This window comes from Tenebrio molitor, chromosome 6 (genome assembly GCF_963966145.1).
Source record: "Tenebrio molitor chromosome 6, icTenMoli1.1, whole genome shotgun sequence".
Lineage (NCBI taxonomy): Eukaryota > Metazoa > Arthropoda > Insecta > Coleoptera > Tenebrionidae > Tenebrio > Tenebrio molitor.
In genome coordinates, this window is record NC_091051.1 from 18,629,590 (window position 1) to 18,653,431 (window position 23,842).

Sequence of the window (23,842 nt, forward strand, 5' to 3'; positions counted from 1 at the left end):
ATTTCAAGCCTAGTTTAGCTTTTTAATAGCTATTAATAACGGGTGTTTTTTTAAATTTGGCGTCGCAGTAGGCGTTGAACTGTCGATTGTGAACGCACTATACAGGTTACGGATCACGGATCAGCTGTTTAAATTTTACGCTTTTACACGAGTGGTGCGATCTCAATCGACTCTCCAACGTCTACTTCGAGGCCAAATGTAAAAAACACCCTTTATAACGAGAATATAATGCGATTTATAATATCGAGGACGTCCGAGATGGTTTAAATCCCTAATATTGGAGTCATACTCAAAGCTTTATCGTATCATTGTATCTAATCTAACGTATCGTATCTAACGTAGGTATTATGAGCGCGTAACTAATGTATTATTATGAGTAGCTAACGTATTATAAGTAACTAAGGAAGCTGAGTTATTCGAATATTATGGGCTTCATAATTATCAATAAAAGTGTAACATAAAGTGATCATAATCATTAATGAAATTTTATTTGCAATACAAGATCGTGTTATAAATACAAGAAATTATAAAAAACACATATGCGGTTTACAATCGATCATCGATAAATGTAGGATTTGCGGAACTGAAGGGGAAACCATTGAACACATCATTTCTTCTTGCACCGTTTTGGCTCAAAGCGAATATAAGAAACGTCATGATATATTCGCTAAAATTATACACATGAATTTAGCAGTTAAATTCAATTTATTAAAGGATACACAACCACATTACATTTATAAACCAGAAAGTTGTTTAGAAAATGACAATTACAAATTATATTTTGATCGCACAGTTTTAACTGACATTCACATTCAGCATAACAGACCAGACATTATTATTTTAAATAAACAACAAAAGTAAGCATATCTTTTAGATATAGCTGTTCCAAATTCACACAATATAACACAGACATATAATACAAAAATTAATAAATATTTAGAACTATCCGTTGCTATGAGAAATCTTTGGTGTTTAGAATAAATTTCGATTTTACCATTTATAATTTCAGCAACAGGAATAGTACCGCAATCTCTTTTTAAAAATTTACAAATTTTGGACTTAGAGAACACATTGGTGGTTGAAATTCAAAAAGGTATACATATTATTATACTCATGTCACATCGTGAGGAAATTCCTTAACATTGACACAGAACATAAAACACAAAAAAGTGAAAATGTGGAGGCGAGACGCCGGTAATTATGTTGATAAGCACTGCACTATTACTTGATAGTATTATCCGTAATAGTGTATGTACTCCGGCAAAATTGCCGTGCCGCCGGGTGGAGGTGGGATACAAAAAATGATACGATAAAATAGTTTAAATTTATTTCTTCTGTTTGGTGCGTAACTCTTTTCCTTGTTCCCTTTCTTCCTCTTCCTCCTATAAAGTTATAATTTCTCCGCCACACTTTGTGGTAAACCGCTTTAAATCTCTCTAACAATTGGATGAAACAACTTTATATGTCTAATCAGATAAAATGATAATCTTGTCTTGTTTTGGCAGGTAGTGAAGGGTTGGGGATTAGACTGCATTGCAGGGGTGGTAATTATCATCTGTACATTTAAAAAATATTTTTTTCTACAACCGTCAAAAAAACGTGACATCGTTATCAAGTCGCAAAGTATGTAATTTTTGACAATCATTTTAGCATCCAAGGAAAATTTTACAAAAATTTATGTTGGGTCTCGTCTTCCTCTCTGGACTCGTGTCAGGTGGTTCTGGAGAAGCTCAAAGGGGGTTGTCAGCAAACAAATACTCAAGTAATTGAATATGTGTATTTCACAATAAAGGTAGATAAAGATAACAGAAATCGAACTGGTCTCGTTGAGCGCTGCTTGAGGAAGAGACCGCGGTCCGGTCACAGAATAACTAACAATTGTTAGTTATTCTGTGGTCCGGTCTTGCACCGTCCAGCTGCGGTTCTCCCTCCTACAAGGGTAGGGGTGGTTCGCCCTGTGCCGCAAACACATACCACCCGCACTACTCCTACTAGTTAACACAGTTGCCTAACCTACGTTTCTTAAAGCTAACATTTAAAAATTCAAAAATTTTAAAATGCGGTTGTAATTGGAAAAAATAGTGTTTGTATTTCGTGCGAAAGATGATTGTTTTGTTGGCGCATTCCAATAAGTTTGAAGTCTCGATCTGACGGTCTCGATCAAAAACTCATTCTCATGCTCCAACAAAAAACAATCATTTTGCGCACTTAATACAAAAATAACTATTTATTCTAGTCATCCTTCCATTTTTGTTTTTTAGATGTATTTATTAGTTTTCAAACATATACGTATAGCAAAATTCAATCTGCAAACAGAGGAATGAAAAAGTTGAGAAATGACGTAAGAAACAAAAAGGAAACATTACAAAAAATTAATAGAAAATTATGAAAATGGAATACTCCCTAGAATAAATTTTGTACAAATAATTTCTTATCATAATAAACCTATGTTGTAATAATATTCCTGAGAGTAAACATTTTATTTTAATATTTAGTAAATATTCGTTTATCTTGCACTCAAAAAAGTAAAAATATACCTACCGCCTTCCTTAATCCTTCAACAATAAGCGGGAGCAACTCGTCTACAGATAACAGCTAAGTACCGACCACCTGTGGTGTAAACTGACCGCTGGGAGGAACTCGTCTACGTCCATAGCCAGAGCGCCAAGATTAGAGCCCGAGGCGCGCCGAGGGTTGTAAGGCGCGAAGGCTATAAGGGACTTCTTCACAGTGGTTTATATACTATTTTTTTCACTACTAGATACGTTAAAATCCTTTCTGATAATAATTATTAATGAAATTATTTTGTGGGATGCGACGGGTCCGAGTTGTCATTTCTTGACAGTTGGTATGAAAATCGTCTACGTTAACCAATGAAATAGACGACAATCTTTCGTTGCTAGGTGACGGTTGTTCCATTATGGTTAATAATGAAAAATTATTTACATACCTGTCACTGAGCCAACGTAGAAAAACGAAACTTGTCAGTGTTCTATGACAACCGATAACGCTAGACTTTATTACTACTAGTGAAAAAACAAAATGATGTACCTATAGTACTTTGAAATGTATACAATTTTTAACATCATACATAGGTAAAACCACTTTTTAACAAGTAGCGAAACAAAAGTCTTGAAAAAAACTGTTTTGTAATATAAGTCGAAAAATGCCAAGGAAAAGAAACATGAATACGAGGTGGTGCGTTCACAATCGACTCTTCGACGCCAACTTTAAGGATACATTTAAATGAACGCCAATATTATTTACTGTATTGTTGTGTAGTACTGTTTAATAATAGCTAAATAGTGCATTATTTTAACTGTTGCCATAGGCATTTGCATGGTAAAACTTATACGCCCTGTTAACTTTTGTTCAGATGAAAATATTCAAACCATTTTTGGAACAAAGTTGGAAGATTTTTTAAACTATCGGATAGATCACAATTCAATATCCTAAACTGTCGAAAAAGTTCTGAAATAGTATATTATGCACCGAAGGAGTGAAGTGGATGATTTTTATCCGAGGTGCAGTTTGTAGCCCGACGGTTCTACAAAGTACTGAGAGTAAAAATCATTCACTTCCGAGGTCCATATACTATTTTTTGCACGACTCACCGATGTTAATAGAAAAATAATTTGCAAATTATCACTAACTGTCAAGCTAAAATTAATTGTCATGTTGACAGTTAAAAATAATTTTTAACCTTTCGGCTTTTTTCAATTAAAATTTTTGGATTTGTGTAAATATAGTATCTAATTATTGAATGGTTCAAATTGTATCTTGATTTCATTGCTTATGCCGCCCCCTTACGGTGCCACCTGATGCGGCCGCCTCTCTGCATCATAGCACGGCACGGCCCTGCGTCTTCCTACAATTCCTACAAAAATTGTCCCCAGAAAAAAAGTTAAAGGGACGCCACTGGAAAGAGTCGGCTCATCTTTTATTAGGTCTACAGAAAAGTGCGGTCGTAACCACTTTTTTGAAGAGTGCTCCCTCCATATCCCTCTACGGGTCCTTTTGTGCCTTTATTTGGTTTAAAAATATTGATATTGAAAAAATGCTGTTGCAAATGACAAGTCGTTTTTTGCAACTTGAGTCAACTATACAGTGAGTTTTTTTTAAGACTGGCCATAGGGTTTTACATGCTAATTTTTCAACCCCCTGTTAACTTTTGTTCTGATGAAAATATTCAAACCATTTTTGGAACAAAGTTGGAAGATTTTTCAAACTATCGGATAGATTACAATTCAATATCCCAAACTGTTGAAAAAGTTGTGAAAAAAATATTTTTTAGCGCGCCGAAAGCATCCAAAAGTGGAAATCGTCAGGTGCTAGTTGAGCCGACAATGGCGCTACTCTGGCGGCCGCTCGACGTACTATTATTTCGGCGCCCTGAAAATATTTTTTTATTCGACACTGTCAGGATTTGAGAATTTTCTCCTATGCGAACGGATTTTGATAAATGTCACCACTTGTCAAAACGAAACTTCAAGCTAATTTTAAAGATTTTAAGCGATTTGGAGCCTTTAAGGGGCTCGTCGAACAAAAAAACGTTGTATTCAACTCGTTCATGTATAAATTAGGCTTTTTTGGCTCTCGTGGGCCTTTAAAACGCTCGTTTCACTCTCGTTTTAAACTGCCCCACTCGTACTATTGCGATCAAAAAATTTTGGACACTAATGTCATCGTGCTGTCATACATTCTAAAACGACCCTTATGTAAAGTCCATTCATTTTGTATTGAACTTTGACGTTTTCGAGTTATGTTGGTATCCGAATATTTAGGAAATTTTTGACCATGAGGTTTTATGTCACTAAGTTTTCAAAATCTGACATGCGCTGTCAGATCAAACTTTGAATTCAAAATTAAAGCAATAAAAATCACGCAACTATCAAATATATTTATAATATTTCGAACATACTCGTATTATAATGGCTGAAAGAAAAAAGAAAATGTTATTGACGGCTGCCTTAAAAACAGCCCTTATTAATTGCTTTGACGAGTTGAAGATTGCGTACCCAAATTATCCCGTTCCTGTCCTGCATGAAAAACTATCCCGTATTTTTTCGGTAAAAATGAATACTCCTCTAATAATTAATTTGTCATATCAACTACCTCTCCCATGTAGGTCGCGGTTAGTACAGTTAAACGAATAATAAGAGCCCATGAAAATGGTCAGGAACTGACCGATTCCAAACCACCACCTCGCAAAAAAAGTGAAATTCATACAAATGTATATTTTAAAGAAGAGTTGTCGAGAAAAATGTATTCTTTCCATAAAGAAAACAGGCACTTTACACTTGATGATTTATTAAATTTCGCCAAAGAAGAGTTAAATTACACTTTGAGTCGAACTACACTGTATAAAATATTAAGGTCTATGGGGTTCAAGTATAAAAAAGTAAACGAGAGGAAAATCTTAGTGGAAAGTAAATTCCTTATTTCCAAAAAAATTTGTTTCCTTAAAAAATATTTACAATATTTAGAATATGACAATGTCCATTTTATATACCTTGATGAAACATGGATTTACCAAAACGGAAGTCAGGTCCGTTTATGGGTTCATGATGTTGACAAAAAGGCAAATCCTTCCAAAATACCAACGGAAGGAAAAAGATTTACAGTTCTCCACGCCGGTCATAAAGGTGGCTTCCTGGAAGGGTGTAGTTATCTTTTAGACAGCAACATAGAACACCGGGATTACCATCGCACGATGAACGGTCAATTATTCCAGACTTGGGTTGAACAACAACTAATACCCGCCTTAGACAAGATAAATACGAAAGTTGTTGTTATTATGGATAACGCTCCGTACCACTCCATGGTTGCAGATAAATTACCTACATTGAAATCTACAAAGGGTCAACTACAGGAGTGGCTAACAAAAAAAAAACATTGCATACGATGAGTCAATGACAAAAAAGAATATTTGGAATATAATAAAACCACACCTGGATGCCGCTAAGATTACAAGGAGGTATGTCATCGACGAGATTTTGGCAAAAAAAGGTCATGATGTCTTACGTCTACCCCCATACCATTGCCAATACAATCCGATCGAAATGGTATGGGGGTTCTGTAAAATGTTTTATAACAAAAACATTAGATCACAACCTGCTTGCAAAAATAGGGTGTCTAGATTGTGGCAAGAAGCGTTAGTAAACTATACACCTGAGATGTGGGCAAACAGTGTTCAACATTGCGAGAACCTGATTAAAAGTGATTGGAATAAAATGATGGGCAATTTTCCAATAAAAGATATGCCACCAATCATCGTAAATTTGGCAGAATCATCTGATGATTCAAATTCAGACATCAGCGTTGTGTCGCTCTCCAATGAAAAACGTCAAAAATATGATGATCTCCACTTAGACCAAACTCCATTAGATTCAGATAGTGATGAGACAACTGAAAGAATATTCATTGAAGTAGTTTAAATGTTAATTTTGTTCCCACTTGTTTGTTCATAGTTCCTAGTACATGTCACTTGGCAAATAAATAGGATGTTTTTCTTCAATGCATTTTATTCAGAAAATGGTTCTTTTATACTAAATGAAGTATTCTTAGGATCCTTTGTAAATTCTCCCTTTCAGTTATGCCCTTCGAAACAGTAGTAGTATGTTTTTGTCTTATGACCCATTATCTACCTTCACCATCAATATCACATATAGCTCCAGTTTTCTTCTTCAGGAGCATTATGGCAACTATGTAGTCCAAGATAATGTCTCATCCAATGGCAGTTTTCACTTGCATACCCTGCATTCTCTGTTTCATATTCTGGATTAACTTATTAAAACATCCATGTCCATTTAGTGCCTGGATCAGATGAAAATACATTTCCCTACACTTTCTTTTTGTCCAAATCTCAATGTTGGGTATCAAGAGCCATTCCGCTTAGCACCCTCCATTCTGCTTGTCAGCATCCTGCAGTTGTCCTCATATTCTCGTCTGTCGGGGTTCTCAAGATTCCCTCTTGTCCGCTACAATATTTCCTTGTTCGTGATATAATTCTCGCCATGCACAAGATACTTACTTGCCTTGAAGAGTGTCATGTCTCATGTAATAGGTATGTATGTTGTACATGCTATGTTATTAAATCATTACCAAAACAACTACTGTTTCCATGTACACTCAAGGGCCATGAGTTTATTTATTGTAATTTTCAACCATAAATGCATGTAACAATAATTATAAATTATTGAATTCTGTAACCAAACATCTCACAACAACACACGGTCCACGCGGTGTCACGCACAGGTGTCACGGTTTCGTTTAACCGTTAAACTGATTTGATGTTTACATGTCAATTGTCAAAAAATTTAGTTACTAAATCGGGACGTTTAGTGACTGTAAACAGGCAAAATATTTCGAAGTCAGAATCACATGATTGAAAAAAATTATAATTTGACCTTGAAAAGTTCAATACAAAATGAATGGACTTTATTAATAACCTCAATTTTGAAAATGTTAATGTCAGATTTACCGAGAAAATATTCAAAAAGTTGTAAAAATCAGACAAATGGAATAGAACGAGGTTTTAATTAATAAAAAATATAAAACAAATACCCAAATGTACTCGCATATTAAAAAAATTATAGTTTAAATAGGTGTCAAATTGACAACAATTTCATCTTTCATGTGACAGTTTCAATAAAGCATGATTTAGAGTAATTTTTTTAATGTGACAGAAGTTTGATGTCCAAAATTTTATGATCGTAATAGTACCAAAAAACCCCAATTTACACAAGAACTCGTCAAATAATAGTTATTTGGATCACTAGTCCAGAAAATTATATTTGCGAGTGAGTAGTAGCCAAGGCGCCTAGCCGAGGCGAGCAACACGAGCACTCGCAAAACATTTTTCATGCCGCCGGCCGTTATCGACGGTTTTACATGATTCAAAATCCGCCGGGAACGTAAAATTCCCGGCCTAGTACACAAAAGTGACCTTGACTAAAAATTCGCAATAACCCTAACAGCCCTTCTTTGCAACCGGAAAATTCTGTACAGAGTACCTGAGTGACCCCAGATTAAAATACCGTATTCAATATGGCAATGCACTAATGCAAAATGTGCTATTCTAAGACTTTGGAGAGGAAGATTGTTAGCTAGATTACATAATAGATATATATTTCTAGATATTTTTGAAGCCATTTGTTCACCGTGTCCATTCCAGGTTAACTCCATATCGACATATATTCCTAAATATTTTGTTTGTTCTGAGTATACTACTCCTCCAACAAATTGTTTTAAAGTAAACATCATATGTACAGTTTTATCTTTGTTTAAATTTAGTCGATTTGACAGGAACCATTCTTCAGTTAATGAAATACTATAATTTTTTTTAAGTAAAAGATTCTCCATGGATATTTCCGCATTGCTCACAGTAGTGTCATCGGCAAACAATGTAATATCAGCACACGAAACATAAGAAGATAGATCGTTAATATAAATTGAAAACAAAATCGGGCCAAGGATAGAACCTTGTGGCACCCCATAAACAATGCGTGAAAAATCAGATAATACTTCGTTTATTCTAACACACTGACTGCGGTCACTCAAATATGATAAAATTAATCGTGTACTCGACGGATGAAAATTATACGTATAGAGTTTCCTCAATAGGATATCATGTGACACACAATCGAAAGCCTTGCTCAAGTCCAGGAAAGATGTTGAATAATATTCTTTACGTTCAAAACAGTCTATTATTTTCTCTACTAAATTAGTAACTGCTTTTACGGTGGAAGATCCTGTACGAAAACCAAATTGCTGAGGAGACAATAAATTGTTATCATGCAAAAAATTTAAAATTTGTTCAAATAATAATTTTTCAAAAATTTTTGATATAGCGGGCAAGAGAGAAATAGGTCTATAGTTATTCATATCAGCTGGATTTCCTTTTTTATGCAGTGGAATGACAACGGCCTTTTTTAAGCAATTAGGAAAAATATCTTTTGAATGAATATTACGTAACTTGGTGATTGCATCCCGTACTTGAACTTCCGATACCCCTTTAAAACAAAAAATATTATTTGTACATACTATTCTCATTAGTCATAATAGAAATCGGATCTCTGCTTCCACTGGGTAATGAATTAATGATATTTTCAGCAACTCTCGAAAAAAATTTATTAAAATCATTGGGATTTATCTCACAATTGTTGTGTTTGTTCTTTGATGTTCGATTATTGTTGATAAGGTTCCATAGGACTCTGGGATTGTTTTTATTATCAGAAATAAACTTGGCATTTGCTTCAATTTTAGTATCTCTAATAGCTAACGCTTCTTATAATCTGTTAGAAGAGATTTCAATTCCGGAGTCCAATGTAAATTATAAGCGTCACATATAAGACCTAGTGTATTACGCATCTTATCTAGTACAGGTGTAAACCACTTCACAGAAGTGTTAGATCTGGAACCAGTTTTACTCTAGTAGGGAATTTAACATGCGAATATAGACCATAACTTTGAAGTAAATCAGAAAACGATTGTGCATATTTGTTGTTAGTATTAAAGTGCATGTTAAAATCCCCTCCAATTATTAGATTTTTATTTTTATAATCGATTTTACCCAAAAGCTTGTGCATAGTTTCAATAAACATGTTAAAGTCACCCAGAGGCGACCTATACACCGTAATGATGTACACATCTAATGAAGGAATAAATGTCCCTACCAATTCACAGTCTATTTCTATGGATAAATTTTTAACAGTAGGAAGAGGTATACATTCAAAACTGGAGTTAACAAACTGTATTACTCCTCCATGGATGTGATTTTTTCGAGCAAAGTATTCAGCTACTGAATAACTACCTACTGTAAAACAACTCGCCTCAGACTCAACCAGCCAGTGTTCTTTGAGACATAAAACATCAAATTTATTAGTTTCTAATACAACCTCAAGTTCCTGAATTTTATTTCTTAAACACTGGATGTTCAAAAAAAGGATACCTGTTTTTACAACACTGCAACACTTTTATTGCTACATGGAGTAGTGCGTTTTGCTTTTACTAACTGACACTTGTTTTTTATATACTTCACATGAGTAATTGAATCGCGAATGATCAACTTTCAAATTTAAATTGTTGGATTTGTTCCTCGCAACAATTCAAACATTTACAAACATGTTCTTTGCACTTTTCACTAGTGTGATTAAATCCTCCGCATTTAAAACACCGTAAAACATTTACGTGTTCATAAACTTTACAGATATTCCATCCGATACACACAGATTTCATTTTCATAAAGTCGGCGAAAGTAAGAGGATCAACTTCGATAATTGCTAAGTAATTTTTTTTCATTTTCTTGCAGGTAATCACTTAATCAGTTTAAAAGTACCGCTGATGTTTTTAAGAGATAAATTCTGTTGAATTAAGCAGTTTCTCAGATTTTCCTCGTTGAGTTCCTCGCTAAAACCTACAATTTTGATTTTTGGGTTGTATAGGATTGTTTTCTTAACATTGTACGCATCTCCAAGTTTTTTTTTTGCCTCAGTCTCCAATTTAATCCTTTTATCAGCATTGTTGCATGCGACTGAAATTCCTCCATTTTTGAGATGCTTAATCTTTGTTATTCCTACTCCAACTTCAGCTAAATTAATTTGTTCTTTTAAATTTTTCATAGTAGAAAGAGAGTCTTGAAGAACCTTTGGTTGAAGAATTACTACATCCTTGAATTGTTTAGCAATTTCGCTGTAAGTTTTTGGCGAAGATATTGACGGCAATAACCCAGTTCAGCTCATTAAACTTCTGACTAACGTGTATGTTTATATCATTTTTTAGCGAAGAGAAGTACTCCGTTAAATCACCCTTATATTTATCTGTAATCGTTTTTATAACGGTGATATCAGTACGATTTTCCTTCAACTCGGAACTGTTATCGCAATTTTTTAACTTATTAATCTCCATTGCGAGGGCTTCGATTTCGGAGCTTTGAAAGGTCTCCTCGACGCAACTTATCTGCCTGCAGTGTTCCTCGCACAACATCATGCTGTCGGTTATCACACAAAACTTTTTACCCTTGCCAACTAATATTTGAAAACATCTTTCGTGATATATCTCATTACATTTTGCACACTTAACTGATGCATGTAACACTTTTCGCCTGCATTTTCTGCACTTTTCATTACTTTGTGCGGAGCTCGAGTCGGAATCGTCATCCCGCCCAGGCGACATGGCGAATAGGGGGTAGAGGATTACGATCCTGTCCTGTTCCGTACCTAAATACGGAGATAAAATGAAATTTTGTGTTGGAAAGACAAGTCCTACAATGCCAAATCTGAATTGGCTTTGGCTGCACTGCAAACTGTTGGTTCATTCCATTTTATTATTTATTAGCTGACCCGACAGACGTTGTCTTGTACAATCCAAATTTCAGCAAATTAGTTTGTGATGATGATTTATTTTCTTCCATTAAATTTGAAATTACAATGAATCTCAAGGTGTTTTATTTACATTTCGATTGCAAGATCGATGTTCAAGTGAACAATCCGATAGCGAAATAAATTGGTATAGAAATAAAACAACTACTATTTGTTGGACAGATCGCGAAACAACACAAAAGTAAAAACGGATGTAATTTTAATTTAGGGTGGAATGCGTTTTTCCAGATTTTTCTCTAAATTTTCCAAAAACATTTTTTCAATTGAGTTATTTCCATCCCGGGAACAAACCGAACAAAAAAAAAGAATCAATCACAAATGTCGTCAGTTATGATCGAAAGTGCATAAAAAAATTATAATTTTTGAAGTTTGTCCGAATTTTCCGGCTTTCCTTTGTATTTCTCCCATTTTTTTTTAACAAAAGGAACATTAAATTTTAAAAAATTAAAAATATTGAGCTAAGAATTAGTTTTATTATTTTTTGTAGGTACATAATATACCTACAATTTGATCGTATAGGACATTTTTCTGACTTTGAACGCCCGACTAATAAAACTATAATATTCACCAAACACAGGGAGCCGCATTGTGTAGTTGTATTTTGCCAAAGTATTACGATTAAATCTGCATTTACTCCCTGCAGATGAGGGAATGAATATTAGTTCTGAGTTTCTACCTGATTTGTCAAGAATTATGAATGAGACAAAAATGACCCTTATGGCAAAATATTTTTAAGGTAAAATTACAATGAAATGGTTGGTTTCATCTTGTGTCCCTTCGGTGAATAATTGAACATTATCGGTTTATTAGTCGGGTTTTTAGAGTCAGATAAATTTGCTATAGATAAAGTATAGGATTATAGGTACTGGCAAGTAACGATTTTTATTCTTTACTTATTCTGTACTTGCTCATGTAATAATACTACTAGAGGTCGCCCAGCGGTCGAAATTCGACCGTTTTCATTAAATTTTTAAGTTTGAATGTTACTGAGGTTTTTTTTATCAAAGAGTATACCTCTATAATTATCGCATATAATTTTTTTGAATTTTGTTCTATTACGTCAGCTGCGAGCGTTTACAGATACGTCATTATGCACTAATTTTCGAGTTATTTGGAAAAAAAGAACGATAGGAAAAATGAGGTATGGTTTGGCTATGCCATATTTAAAAAACAATAACGCGTTTTTTGACATTTCGTTAGGTTTTTTATTGCTATACTGGTCAAGTTAATTTGCCTATCTTTTTCAAATTATATAAAATTGAAATTAAAAATTAATACTAAAAATGAAAAATGAAATAAAGAACACGTGTTTCGTATTTTTTATACCTATATTTTTTATTGAAACAAAAAAACCGGGCGGTTAAAAAAATTAAATGTCCATTGAACTTAAAATAAAATTTCATCGTTTGCTAAATGCCCTTGGCCTTGGCCGATTTTATAATATAAAATCTCAAACCATTGATTGATGATCGAACGCTACTTGCTGCGACGTACTCGTACAATTAAAACTGGCTGCGTCAATAAAATTGCAATTTTTTTGAATGTTTGTTTTTGAGACTTATTTATTGTCATCGCAAATGCAGCTATAATTGGAAATTGACTTCTTTGAAAATTAAATGGTAAATGGTTCCAGTTAAAACTTCGCAATCAATAGCATTGCGATGCATAAACTTGATGCGTATTCTTGTTCCATAGACTAATGCTTCCTTTGTATTTAAGTTTCTGATCGGTAAAATGTGCAATTAACTTTCAATACTAACTTATGTGGTGGCAAACTACTAAAAGTCAAAGAGTTTTGTATTTCACTCCGAAGAGTTTTTTTTATGAATAATCTAAATAAACTTCCTCTTGGAGTGGATTTCACTGTGAGGGGATTAAATCAATTACAAATCACCCACTCCGCATTCGCCCCAAATTCACTCCGCATTTACTCCGCTAATTTTTTACAGTGTATGAACGTAATACACAGGTGTCCCCGAAAAAGAATTTGAATCCATAACTTCTTTATTTTTCGGAGGATTTTAATTATTTGTACACCAAATTAAATGGCCCTAAATAGGCTACAAAAAGCCCTAATAAATTCACATATAGGTCCAAGGACTTCAGGGCTAAACTGTAAAAATATTTTTTTACAAATGCGAACACATAATTTTTTTAACACTTCTGATAGAGATTTTTTATTCTAAAAAGAACAGTGTATCACAAGTGTACACTTACTTGCCCATAAACCAAAAAAAAAGTTAAAAAATGCTACTATCGTCGATGCTTAAACTGCGCTCTGTACGTGCAATCCTAAATGTTATTTTATTACATATTTGTCATTTGTGTTTCCAACTAACTTAATTTGGTTAATTTATTACATTGTAACGCAATGAATTTTGATAGCTTTTCGTGCTCGTCACTTGTTTCAAAATGTAGTGTTATTTTTAAATTTTTTTTTCTTATATGAGGTTACACATGTCATACATTGTTGTTTTCAGAATAAAAATGTCTATCAGAATTACTAAAAAAAAGTATATGTCCGTATCTGAAAAAAATATTTTGATAGTTTAACCTATAAGCGCTTTGGGTTTTACGTGAATTTAGTACGCCATTTTGTAGCTTATTCACAACCATTTAATTTGGTGTATATATAACTGAAATCCTCCGATAAATAAGGGAGCTATGGATTTGTCCCCTTTTTTGGGGACGCCCTGTATATTATACATAAATTTTATCTCTCTGCACTCCTTCTCCACATAAACTTTAACTATGCCAAATCTCACACTCCTCCGTCCGCGCAATTTGCTTAAAAAGGGGTACAAAGGTTTTCCTTCACGTATTAATATACAGTGAGCGGCAAAAGTATGGAATAAATTCCTTAAAAATGAAACAAAATTTTTTTCAAAAAAATTTGGACAGGTCAATTTTAGTTTATAAAAATACATGTTTTAGTACCAAAGAAAATTCCAAGCAGTTATTTGTTTTTGAGTTATGACGTCATCGATAGTTTTTTTAAACGGAAACCCCCTATTTTTTTTCTTGATTCTGATAGCCCTTTTAATTGTCTAAATGACAGTATAAAAATTTTGTTATATTACATAAGGAAAATTTTGAGAAAAAAAAAATAAAGTTGGAAAAATTAAATTTTATAACGAACAAATACAAGTCAAAAAATCAAGTAGGTAAATCAAAGAGTTAAATATTAGTCTCAATTTCATTCGTATGTGTTATTTGTTTTACAAAACGTTTTCGAAAATGACTCATTTATCAGAAACACAACGTATAGAAATTTTAATTTTGATTGGGTGCGTGATTAAAACTAAATAAAACTAAAACAGGGGGAATTTCTTCATAAACTTGCTTATTGTTAACAAGCTGGAGGTTAGCAATTCGAACATTGAATTCCATAATTTTAAGTTCTTACTAACACAGTTTTTGACTCATTTTTGTTCGTTATAAAATTTATTTTTTCCAACTTTATTATTTTTTTTCTCAAACATTTCTTTAAGTAAGGTAACAAAATTTTTATACTGGCGTTTAGACAATTAAAAGGGATATCAGAATCAAGAAAAAAAATAGGGGGTTTCCATTTAAAAAAACTATCGGTGACGTCATAACTCGAAAACAAATGACTGCTTGGAATTTTATTTTGTATTAAAATATGTATTTTTATAAACTAAAATTGACCTGTCCAAAGATTTTTTTTGAAAAAAATTTTGTTTAATTTTTAATGAATTTATTCCATACTTTTGCCGCTCACTGTATAGATTATTTCATACTGGAAGTCTGTTCTGTATCATAATTTTATTTCAAAAATCACATTATTTTGTGAAAATCGCATCATCTTTTTTCCTGGGGCAACGGCCGTTACTATCGTTTTTTACAATGACAATTCCACTCAGAAAATTTCAACCAATCAGCTTGTAGTATTTTGAATCATTCGACCAATTAGGGACGAATTACACGACAATTTAATTCATGTATAAAAAATCTCATAAGGCGCTGTGATTTTGTCACTTTGACAGCGGATAAAAGTTTGCCCTAACTTTTATCCGGCAAAAATACTCAGGTATAACTTATACCTTTAGTTGCTAGGCATCTAATACCTTTAATACCAAATAAAAAAATTAAATTTGTATTGTTTATTCATTAAATTGTCTCGCCGAATTACACTCGAGGTTTCATTTAGTCAGGAAAAATATTTATTTGCAACTCAAACTAACTGCTTGACAATTAGACTCGAAAAATTGGCACGATAAAATCAACTCCGGCCTACGGCCGTCGTGCTTTTATCGTGCCAATTTTTCTCGTCTAATTGCTAAGCAATACGTTTTCGTTGCAAAAAATATTTATCCGATTAAATGAAACCTCTTGTGTAATTACAGTCGATAATTTAGCATGGTCCTAAAATTATCGAAAAATTATCGCTGCAATCATCTCCACCTTCCTAAAATTATCGCTGTAAAATTTTTGTTGTTTTCAACTAGTTAACTAACGCTTTGAGTCATAAGAATACGTATAAATTAAACAAATTGTGTAAAATTTGAAAATGAAATTTTCCTTCGTGGAATTGTCATGCCGAATACAACTCGATGGTACGAAATTGCGGGAAATTTTTCTCCTCATTTTACTCGTAATTGTTTCTTAGACAATTTCCACTCGTTCGCTACGGTCACTCGTGGAAATTGTCGTCGAAACAAATACTCGTATAATGAGATCGAAAATTTCCGGCAATTTCGTACCCTCTCGTTGTATTACTAATGATTATTTCATTCATCATTGTTTTCGACCAATCGTAAGGCTTTATTTTTTGGATTTTTTATTGTCCTTTTTCGAATGTTTTTTTTTTTTAATTTTTACTGGAAATTATTATTCCACTTAAAAAAAAGGACAGAGATTTTGCGTAATATTAAAATGGGTGATATAATAATCTGATGAAGCTTTTCCTGATGGAGCAGCAGTATTTATTGACTGTTGTTAATAAAGCTCAAATCGTTTGTTACAAATTTGGAATAAAAATGCAAATACCTTAGCAGGAGGCCGATGTAATTTATAGTCCCCTTTCCGTAAGCACAGATTACTCATATAAGCAGATAGTGCACTTGACCAGCAATGCATTGATTGTAGCGGTTCAAGATTCTTGCCGCGGTAGCTTTCGTTTGGTTCGCGCGAATTTAAAATGTGATCCGATCGACGCGGCCTAAAATTGTAAATAAAGCAAATAAGAATTCTAATCAATTCTATTGATGTTATGTCCATAAAAATGATACAGACAATAAAACCAGAATAAAATATTAACGTAATATATTTTTCAGAAAGAAAAAATAATAAAAAAAAGGAATACAATTCAAACAAATCAATTATTCTAAATAAAACAATCAAAATGGGAACGGGCTAACCCATACAGACTTAATTGTGTAATTGTGTATATATTTCTATATTTTCTGGGTTAGGCCGTTTTATCTTTTACACTACCTCAAATAAATGCTTCACAAAGTCACAAATGCGATACATTCAATAAACTTTCTGTTTTTAAGTGTTGGGCAATTTATGTTGCGGTTGTAATATTTTAATGCATAATAAATTCTCATGTGGACATACAGTTTTAGAGAATAATCTAAGTGAAAATTCTTCTTTATCGTATTTATTTACAAAACCAACTGAACAGGTTTTTAAATTCGTGAGAACCAAAACAGAGACTTGCGCACTGAAACTGGAAACAATTCGAGGTCCGAGTGCACTATCTGTTTATATAAGTAATCTGTGCCGTAAGCTAGCTCAGGTAGCATGTAGGGTTGGTTGTCTACAACGTAAAATTTTAACGTTGGAAAATGACTTCATTTTTTTCGTTTTTTTCAACTAGTGTTCAAGTAGGAAACACCACTTTTCGTCTGCGTCACATTCACAACAATATCTAGTGAATGACGTGAGATATTTTCGATATCTCTTTTCGTTTTGCCTACTCAGCTTCTAAGCAGAGCATTTTATTTGTGGTTTTTTAACAAATTCGTCAAAACAAAATTATATTTTTCTCTTCATAGTTCACTAATAGAAATGTTCATAATTTATGTAGTAAAGAGAGAAAACGTTCATCTCGTACTGTTTTCTCAAAAACCGTAATCGAAAATCCACTTTTTCGACCGTTTCAAACTCAAGTAAACGCGAGCCTTAAATAAAGTCACTAGATATATCTATCTAGTGACTTTATGTGTTTTCAGTTCAGTAAGTTTGAATAGAATGAATTAATAACCGAGTTCCAGTATTTGTGAGAGAATTTTGTTTATATTTTTGCAACAAAACTCGAGATATTGCTGTGAGTTTTTTAAAACCCATTTAAAGAATTTTGGAGGAAATTCATATTTGAATTGTTTACAGGTGAGTTCGACAATTAATTATAGTTTTACGCCATTCAAATTGCAACTGCAAGGTTAGAATCTAACCTCAAAATCAACACATTTTCTCGCAATGTTTTATAACCGAACTCGCATATTCTACGAAAAACAAATACTTTCTAAACAGCCTTTTAATTGTCGGTATAAAATGGAACAAAGCGGAACGTGGAAGTTGCCAAAAGTGCTTAAAAAAGTGTACCTACCAAACCCCAAGAAGCAAAAACTTTTAATAAAAAAACTGCCATCTCGAGGACACAACTTCGAAGTTAAATTAGGTCCACGCACCAATGATCTAAATATACAAATGTTATCGCAAACAATCTACGAACAAGTTTTTCAAAAATCAAGCTTTGAACGGTGCAATCCAGTCGTTCTGGAACAGTGTCGTAAAGCTCTAGAGAAGCACAACATGGTGACGAAAAACGAAGACTACATGCAAGACGTCGACTTTAAACTGCCACCACTTGAAGGAAAAAACATCGAAGAACATTTCAAGACAATTGGAGAGCAGCAGGTGAAACCCTATCGGGACCTCGTTGAAACACTTTTAACGGAATTACCACCACCTCCTGCCACATGGAAAATGCAAGCAGGATGGACCCGGTACTCTCCCGATTCGGAACCCCAACAAGTCCCATATCCACTAGAGGAAGGATTGGTTTTTGACGTTGAAGTGTGTATGGCGGTGGGAAAAACGCCTACTTTGGCGACGGCTGTGAGTAGTAAAGCGTGGTACGGTTGGGTCAGTCAGGCATTAGTCGATGGAACGAGTAAACCAGTGACGACACACCAGTATCCTCCAGAGCTGTTGATACCTTTTGAAAGCTCGAGTACTCAGAGCGACGGGAATCTAGATGAACACATGAAGAAACCTAAGCTGATAGTGGGGCATAACGTGTCCTATGATCGAGCCAGGATTAAAGAACAGTATTGGTTGGAACGGACAGGGACCCGGTTTATCGATACCATGAGTATGCATGTTTGCGTCAGCGGTTTGACTAGTTACCAACGTGCGGTACTTAAATCCGGCAAAGAAGACGAAGAAGATGATTGGTGGAAAAGTTCTAGTTCCCTAAATAGTCTAGATGAGGTCCACAAGCTGTATTGTGGAGGAAAGTCTTTATCAAAGAAAACTAGAGATCTGTTTGTAGAAGGTACTTTGGATGATGTCCGGAACGAGTTTCAGGGAGCCATGAGATATTGTAGTGATGATGTAGTGGCTACTTACAATGTTTTGAAAAACTTGTTCCCCCTATTTCTAGAACGTTTTCCTCATCCAGTAACTCTAGCCGGGATGCTAGAGTTAAGTACTGCTTATTTACCAGTTAATTCCAATTGGAACCGTTACATTGCCAATTCTGAACAAGCTTACGAAGATCTGGATATTGAAGGGCGCATTTTGTTGGCGAGGAGGGCCGATCAGGCGTGTGAACTTTTGCACGATGAAAAATACAAAGAAGATCTGTGGTTAGTATAGAAAAAAATCTAAAGAATGTGTACGTTGAGAGGTAAAAGTGTATCATGGTGTTGCACACTTTTACATTTTTTCGTACACGGTACCATAAATTGGTCACTTTCTAGATCTTATTTTCCATGTCAGGTTATGGGACCAAGACTGGACAGTTAAGAATCTCAAAATAAAAAAAAAGCCAACCAGACGTACAATAGTTGAAGCGACTGATGCAAAAAATTCTATTTCCAAGAAACAAAAGACAGAAGAAAACGAAGAGGAAGAACCTGACCCATTGGAGGAAAAATTTCGATATTTATTTCAAACCCGAGATTTGATATCTAATGTTAATCGTCACCTTCCCGGTTATCCTAAATGGTACATAAAGTTGTGTACAAAACCTGATTCTTCACCAGATTGGGTTCCAGGACCCCATTTGATCAGTACGTCGATGCGAATCACTCCGAAACTTTTGGCGCTGACGTGGGAGGGTTATCCTTTACATTTCGTTAACGGTAAGGGTTGGGGGTTTCTGGTACCGTTCAGCGACGAAATTGACGTCTCCAGAAACCTACCTTTGAAGAAACTTCTGGAAAAGTGCCCCTTACTGGTTAATAAACCTCTGCAAGGTTCTGGTGCAGACGCAATGGCGAACATTAATCAAATGGTTCAGGATAATTTGATGAGGAAAGAGTACTATTCGAAACTGAAAAAGAACGACACCGAAGGTCTGTACAAGGGAGCGGGGATTTGGTGCGACACCGAAATCGAAGACTGTTGTTACTTCATGAAGTTGCCCCACAAAAACGGACTCGCCTACAACGTGGGCAACCCATTGGCCAAAGACTTTTTGAATAAATTCTCGGAGAACGTGTTAGCAGGAGATACGGAAAGTGCCGAGACGGTACTCTCCATAGCTCGAAATTTATCATACTGGCGCAACAACAGAGATCGGATTTTTGAACAGATGGTGGTGTGGTTGGACGAGAGTGACCTTCCGAAGGAGCTGCAAGGAAACGGGGTGCAGTACGGGGCGATCATCCCTCAGGTGGTAGTTTGTGGTACTTTGACACGAAGAGCAGTGGAACCGACTTGGATGACAGCGTCTAACGCCCATCCGGATCGGGTCGGTTCCGAATTGCGAGCGATGGTGCAAGCCCCACCCGGTTACAACATAGTGGGGGCAGACGTAGACTCGCAAGAATTGTGGATAGCGTCGGTGATAGGAGATGCGCACCAAGCCAAGATCCACGGGGCTACTCCCTTCGGATGGATGACCTTGAGCGGGAGCAAAGCCGATGGCACCGACATGCACAGTGTGACAGCGAAAGCTGTGGGTATATCACGTGACCATGCCAAAGTTATCAACTACGCTAGGATCTACGGCGCCGGTCAGAATTTCGCAGAGCGATTGCTCAAACAATTCAACCCTTCGATATCGGAGGCCGAAGCCCGTTCCAAAGCTACGAAGATGTTCAACTTGACCAAAGGCAAAAAGATTTACCATCTCAAGAGAGAGTTTCTGACGGAAATGCCCGATCTGGCCTACTCTAAATGGCAGGCTTTTGAAACGGCGAAGACTTGGGGGAAGCACGTCGACGATATGTTCGTCAAGCCGATGTGGGTGGGAGGGACCGAGTCGGCGATGTTCAATCGCCTGGAAGCCATAGCGAACAGTGCCAAGCCTTGCACTCCGTTTTTGAACGGGTCTTTGAGTCGCGCTTTGGAGCCGAAGTCGACGGGTGACGATCGGTACTTGCCGACGAGGGTCAATTGGGTGGTTCAGAGCGGGGCAGTGGACTTTTTGCACCTAATGTTGGTGTGTATGAGGTGGATTATGCGGGATAAAGCGAGGTTCTGTTTGAGTTTCCACGACGAAGTTCGTTATTTAGTGCCGGAGAAGTTCAAGTATCAAGCGGCCCTTGCCATGCACGTTACGAATCTCTTGACGAGGGCCTTCTGTTCGGTTAAGTTAGGAATACACGATTTACCTCAATCTGTGGCGTTCTTTTCGAGTGTTGAGGTAGATACGGTACTGAGGAAAGACGCAAAGCTCGATTGTAAAACGCTGTCGAATCCGCACGGGTTGGACAAAGGGTACGGTATACCCAACGGTGAAGCTTTGGACATTTATCAAGCGGTCGAAAAGGCAGGCGGAAAGTACAGTTGTTGGTTTGAGCAATTGAGAAATTAGAGTTTTTTGTTAATAAATTGTTGTCATATAAAACAGTCGTTTCTGTCCACTACCAACCTACTCTTTCAAACACCTTTTGTTTTAATATATCTTTATGATGGTTTTTGCAGAATGTCCAAGAGAACAAAGAGGAAACACGTTTTCAAAGAAGTACTAGATGACGACATGTCCTTGCCAACAGACAACCAAACCATCGTCAGAATAAAAAACACTAGGGGGAATAATCTCCACGAGGTGTGTGCTCCGGATCAGTCCAGTTATTTGGCGTCGATGCCTACAAAGTTCCGGAAAAACGTGTGGGTCAAACGCGGCACTTACGTCCTAGTGGAGCCAATTGAAGAAGGTGTTAAAGTGAAAGCTGAAATCGTGCGAATACTGAGCGATGAGCATATTAAATATTTTAAAAAGGACAACGTGTGGCCCCCGGAATTCGACGACAGCACAAAGGACAATACTAGTGGTAGTGATGAGGATTTGGTAGTGAATACCAATAGACGACTACATGTAGTAAGCAGTGACGAGTCGTCGACAAGTGAGAGTGATGAGGTTAGCGACAGGGACGATAGTGATGAGGTTGGTGACAGGGACCTTAACGATTGCGATAACAAACCATAATTTTTATTGTAGACTTGTATGGATTAAACTTGTTACACAACTTGTCGCATCCCTTTTTGAATCTTCTTCTGTACTATGTTTGTTATATTTCCGTCTACGTTTGTCAACGGTTGGTCTTTACGAACGGCCAACTGAAATACACACAAATTTAAAATTGTTAAATATATTAGTTTTTTTGTTTCTTACCTCTATTTGTTGTACTAGGCGAACTTCTTCTGGTCCAGAGATAAAATTGGTCGCTTTACAGGACCGAGTGCTTCCCAGTCTCCCAATCCTGCCGATTCGATGTAAATAATCAGCCGCGTATAGTGGGAAATCGTAGTTTAGGACGTGCGTTACTTGCGTCGTGTCCAACCCTCTCGAACCTACGTCAGTTGCAGACAGTATCTGGGTCTCGCCCTTGATAAAACTGTTCCATTGTTCCACCCTAATTGCGTACTTCATGTCGCCGTTTATGTTGGAACAAGGCACTCCGTTCTCTCTTAGGAACATGGCAAGCCAGTTACAAGTCTCATTTCGATTTGTGAAAATCAGCATTGGATGTTTGTTATTTTTGGCGATTTGTAAGAGATTTGAAGGTTTCGCTGATCGGGTCATTCTCATGAACTTCTGTGTAATGTTCAAGGGTGGTTTGTGTAATTTTGGCGACGTTAATTGCTGTAAATGTGGCTCGAGCGGTTTTAGACAGTCAGGTAATGATTTAGGCAAGGTTGCCGAAACTAGGATAATTTTTGATTGGGGAACCTTTTTGTATAATGAACCGATTCGATCTACGAAACTGTCATCCACTAAAGTATCAGCTTCATCAAAGACTGTGTACAAAACATGATTTAATCGGTACACTCCCACTGTACTTAGTTTGCCTAAGGCTCCAGGAGTTCCTACCAAAATGTGGATTTGGTCAAATTCAGGGTTCATCATGATTCTTTTAGTACGTCCTCCGACGATTACTTTTACTTTCAGATCGACCGCTTCTGCTAACGTCTCTGCCATTTCTCCTACTTGATAAGCCAACTCCCTGTTTGGCACAAGAATTAATGCTCGAGGGGTGTTCATTTCTTCTACCTTCGTACCAATCAATTGCTGAATGATTGGTACCAAGTATGATATTGTTTTTCCACAACCAGTCTCTGCAGCAAACATTAGATGTTTATCTTGAGTAATTAATGGAAACGCATTTGCCTGATATGTTGTAGCTCCTTTAATATTACGTTTGCTTAAAGCTTTTATTAGATTTGAATCAATATTCAATTGATTGAATGGTATCATTTCCTCTTCATAATTTGCATGAACTGGATTTATTGTAAAACTGTCACCTTTTGATTTGGAATGATTCCAACCTTTAGAGGCTAAACCTATTGCATCTAAGTTATGGTATTCCATATTTGCGTAATGATTTAAATGACTATGTTTGCAACTTATTATACACTGGGCCTCCGTACGTTTTAGCTTAGGTAAACTTGATAGGGTTCGGATTTGTTCCTTATAAATTTTGGAAAGGTTTTTGGTAAATTGTTTTGCTGCATGCATTGACATTTTTGTAAATTATTTTTATACTCCAGTTTTCTTACAAAGGTTGTCAGGTTCTCTTATGTAATCTAAAACAGTTTTTTGTTTTAATAAAATTTGAAATATATTAATCTTACCTTTAAATACAATTTTTCAAAATTTACGTCTTCTAACCTTAAAATTAAAATTTAAGTAAGATGAACTGTCAAATGTCAAAATACTGTCAACAAACATGGGTAGAGTGTAGAGTATAGGACAAATTAAATGTGTCAGTAGCAAAGAGCAAAAGAGTACACTCTTCGAGTGTTTTATATTCGGT

The 23,842-nt window shown here is 35.5% G+C and overlaps 3 protein-coding genes and 1 long non-coding RNA gene across 7 annotated transcripts; 2 read left to right on the top strand and 2 right to left on the bottom strand.

The window, feature by feature from the left end:
• Positions 1-5,293: 5,293 nt before the first annotated feature.
• On the bottom strand, positions 5,294-7,425 carry LOC138133554 (uncharacterized). Of its 2 annotated transcripts, XR_011160407.1 has the most exons (5): positions 7,034-7,424; positions 6,172-6,980; positions 5,705-5,852; positions 5,513-5,653; positions 5,294-5,461 (listed from the first exon to the last, which is right to left on the bottom strand). It is a non-coding gene; the product is annotated as an uncharacterized lncRNA (long non-coding RNA). The 2 variants fall into 2 exon arrangements; XR_011160406.1 differs by having other exon boundaries at positions 5,705-6,980; positions 7,034-7,425.
• Positions 7,426-17,582: 10,157 nt separating this feature from the next.
• Positions 17,583-21,492, top strand: PolG1 (DNA polymerase gamma, catalytic subunit tam). Its single transcript, XM_069051917.1, has 3 exons — positions 17,583-17,676; positions 17,739-19,222; positions 19,356-21,492. The coding sequence occupies exons 2-3, from the start codon at positions 17,829-17,831 to the stop codon at positions 21,397-21,399; spliced, it is 3,438 nt and encodes a 1,145-aa protein (XP_068908018.1). The 5' UTR covers positions 17,583-17,676; positions 17,739-17,828; the 3' UTR covers positions 21,400-21,492.
• On the top strand, positions 17,598-22,176 carry LOC138133914 (probable RNA-binding protein EIF1AD). 2 transcript variants are annotated; one of them, XM_069051929.1, is made up of 2 exons: positions 17,598-17,738; positions 21,510-22,176. In XM_069051929.1, exon 2 carries the CDS (start codon positions 21,511-21,513, stop codon positions 22,012-22,014), a length of 504 nt encoding a protein of 167 aa, XP_068908030.1. In that variant the 5' UTR covers positions 17,598-17,738; position 21,510; the 3' UTR covers positions 22,015-22,176. The 2 variants fall into 2 exon arrangements, with proteins under 2 accessions (XP_068908030.1, XP_068908031.1); XM_069051930.1 differs by having other exon boundaries at positions 17,614-17,676.
• Positions 21,996-23,775, bottom strand: Dbp21E2 (putative ATP-dependent RNA helicase Dbp21E2). 2 transcript variants are annotated; one of them, XM_069051920.1, is made up of 3 exons: positions 23,661-23,775; positions 22,201-23,612; positions 21,996-22,145 (listed from the first exon to the last, which is right to left on the bottom strand). In XM_069051920.1, the coding sequence occupies exons 2-3, from the start codon at positions 23,548-23,550 to the stop codon at positions 22,047-22,049; spliced, it is 1,449 nt and encodes a 482-aa protein (XP_068908021.1). In that variant the 5' UTR covers positions 23,551-23,612; positions 23,661-23,775; the 3' UTR covers positions 21,996-22,046. The 2 variants fall into 2 exon arrangements, with proteins under 2 accessions (XP_068908021.1, XP_068908023.1); XM_069051922.1 differs by having other exon boundaries at positions 23,671-23,770.
• Positions 23,776-23,842: the final 67 nt, after the last annotated feature.

Coding starts and splice junctions, on each gene's coding strand:
- LOC138133914 (XM_069051929.1), top strand. CDS start 21,511: ATGTCCAAGAGAACAAAGAGGAAACACGTTTTCAAAGAAGTACTAGAT.
- PolG1 (XM_069051917.1), top strand. CDS start 17,829: ATGTTTTATAACCGAACTCGCATATTCTACGAAAAACAAATACTTTCT. Junction 19,223..19,355: donor AAATACAAAGAAGATCTGTG/GTTAGTATAGAA, acceptor TTTCCATGTCAG/GTTATGGGACCAAGACTGGA.
- Dbp21E2 (XM_069051920.1), bottom strand. CDS start 23,550: ATGTCAATGCATGCAGCAAAACAATTTACCAAAAACCTTTCCAAAATT. Junction 22,146..22,200: donor GCCTAGTACAACAAATAGAG/GTAAGAAACAAA, acceptor TGTGTATTTCAG/TTGGCCGTTCGTAAAGACCA.